A 2,355-nucleotide genomic window follows, 5' to 3' on the forward strand; every position below is an offset into this window, starting at 1 on the left:
TTGCTTGGATACGCAGAGATGGATTGAGGAAAAACGGTGATTGTCTTTAGGGCTGTCTCCTCCCTTTATTCCATCCTCTAAAGCAGAGTTTCAGTAGAGACATTTATATTCAACGTTTTGTCACTGTTATTAAGACCTGCATCTGACCAACCAATGCCTGTGCAAGCTTACCTCAGGGCCACATCTCAGAGGTCAGAAACCTTTGCTACCTTTACTGTGAAACTTCTTTCTAAGAATGTTCTTTATTCTTTATTACAAGTTTACTGTGACTGTAAGATTAGATAATGAAAAAAGACCAATCACAGTTATGTTTTATGCTTTTTGAGTCCTACTTGCATTATACAAAAAAGTAGCAAGCATTAAATTAGTATAGAATGAATGTTATTGTCAGAGTAAAAGTATTTATCTGAAGGTCTCTTTGAGTAAAGAAGGGAAATATCTCAGGTGTTGGAGGACTGGCTGTCTGTGTTTCCTTACACCAGAGGAAGCAGAGAGTCTGTGGCTTGATTTTGGCAGATTGCGGTGAGTTGTGGAAGCTGGATCACATGCTGGCACCAGCTGGAACAGGCTGTAGCAGCTCCACTGCCCCAAGCAGGCGATAAAGGAAAAGAGCAGCTGTGGCTTCACTGTGGTCAGGCTGCTGTGGATCTTCATGTTCAAAGTGACATTCATGCACTTGGAGCAGACCAGATGGAAAGAGAACATCCTCGCACTATGCAGAGAGAAGTTGTGTGAAATCAACCTGTTGGTGGTAGATACCACCATCACTGGGGGTGAAGCCACTGACTAGGTTAAACGGCTGTACAGTGGCAGGGCCCCGGGGACATACTGCCCCAAGTGCAGGAGTTCAAGTATCTCAGAGGTCTTTTTCACAAGTGAGGGGAGCAAGAGAATAACGAAGGAACTGAGGTGGCGTCTGCAGTGATGCTGTACTGATCTGCTGTGGCACAGACAGAGCTGAGCATAAAAGCGAAGCTGTCAGTTTATCAGTCAGTCTACATTTCTACCCTCACCTATGATCACAGATACACGCGTCGGAAATGAGTTTCCTTCAAAGAGTGGCTGAGCTCTCCCTCAGAGATGGGATGAGGAGCTTGATTCTTTAAGAGGAACTCGGATTAGAGCCTCTGCTCGTCCACGTTGAAAGGAGCCGGTTGAGGTGGTTTGGGCATCTGACTAGGATGCCTCCTTGGTGAGGTAATCTTGGCGTGTCCTACTGGGAAGAGGCCCGGGACTCAGGAGTCTGGACTCGCTGGAGAGATTCATCTCGTGGCTGGCTGGGAAAAATCTTGATTCCCACCTCAATGAGCTGGAGGTGGTGGGTGGAGTGAGGGAACACTGGGCTTCTCTGCGCAGAATGCGGCCTGCTTGACCGCAAAATGGCTGGATGGATGTAACAGACTTTAGTCTCCAGTTTGGATGTATGAGTTGATTGGTTAACCACCAATACACCGAACTAGAAACCAGTACGATAACTACTTTCCTTTGTCTGATCTTTGCAGATGCTGCTGTGGAGTTTAGTTGGACAAAGGAGGAGGTAGCAGATCTGAATAACACTAGCATCATAATTGCTGCTGATGGTAAGTCTTAAGGATGACATCTCTAAAAGATCAGAGCTCTTTTTCACCATGTATGCTCTACTCTGAAAGAGTTACTGAAAAAGGTGGGAAGGTTCTAGACAAGACACTGTGGGCAAACCTTTAAAATTATGTGCCTCACAGCGAGGTTTAAGCACCAGTTCGTTGTCAGAAACACTACCATGCAAAGCCCAGAGTAGCACACAGTGTGAACTACTGAGATACTGTATGTGGAAAAGGAGGCTCCAGACTGCTGAGCAACTGAAGCAACTCGTGAAGCGATTTGTAAAAAGCAGTTATTTACTGAGACAGCTTTAAGTTCAGACTTTAGAGTCATTAATGGAACCGTCAAATGCAGAGGCTCAGCAATAATTAGATTTCTTAATGTGTCACCAGTTTGTTATGATGATGATCTGACGGATGGCCTATTCCGAACACTGCACCGACTCTGCAGCAACTTTCCACACACCTGCACTGTCTTCATCTCCATTGAGAAAAGGTATGGTGAAAACATACATAGTATACCTGAGCATATTTGGCCTTATACACAGTGGAATGATCATGTTTCTTAAGCTGATAAAAATAGTGGGTCAGCCAACTGACATGAGAATGAGAAAATGTACAGGATTAATATTTCTCCCAGAGGTTCTGCAAGCAAGCAAACTTTAAACTTGACTCAGCATGAAACATACAGAGCATTAACTTCCACCCAACTACGACGATAAATTCAATTGATTTTCATTTATGTGGTGCTAGTTCACCACCGTAGTCACCTCAA

General features: G+C 44.5%; 1 protein-coding gene across 1 annotated transcript in view; it reads left to right on the forward strand.

Annotated features, from left to right (window-relative positions):
- Positions 1-2,355, forward strand: part of mettl22 (methyltransferase 22, Kin17 lysine) — an 8,155-nt gene that overhangs the window by 2,893 nt on the left and 2,907 nt on the right. Inside the window, exons 3-4 of the mRNA XM_005754196.1 lie at positions 1,446-1,580; positions 1,974-2,076. Of these exons, the coding sequence (XP_005754253.1) occupies positions 1,446-1,580; positions 1,974-2,076 (238 nt within the window). The remainder of the gene's footprint in view (positions 1-1,445; positions 1,581-1,973; positions 2,077-2,355) is intronic.

The sequence above is a fragment of the Pundamilia nyererei genome, unplaced genomic scaffold (genome assembly GCF_000239375.1).
Source record: "Pundamilia nyererei isolate P.nyererei 1_Seehausen unplaced genomic scaffold, PunNye1.0 scaffold00520, whole genome shotgun sequence".
Taxonomy (NCBI): Eukaryota; Metazoa; Chordata; class Actinopteri; order Cichliformes; family Cichlidae; genus Pundamilia; species Pundamilia nyererei.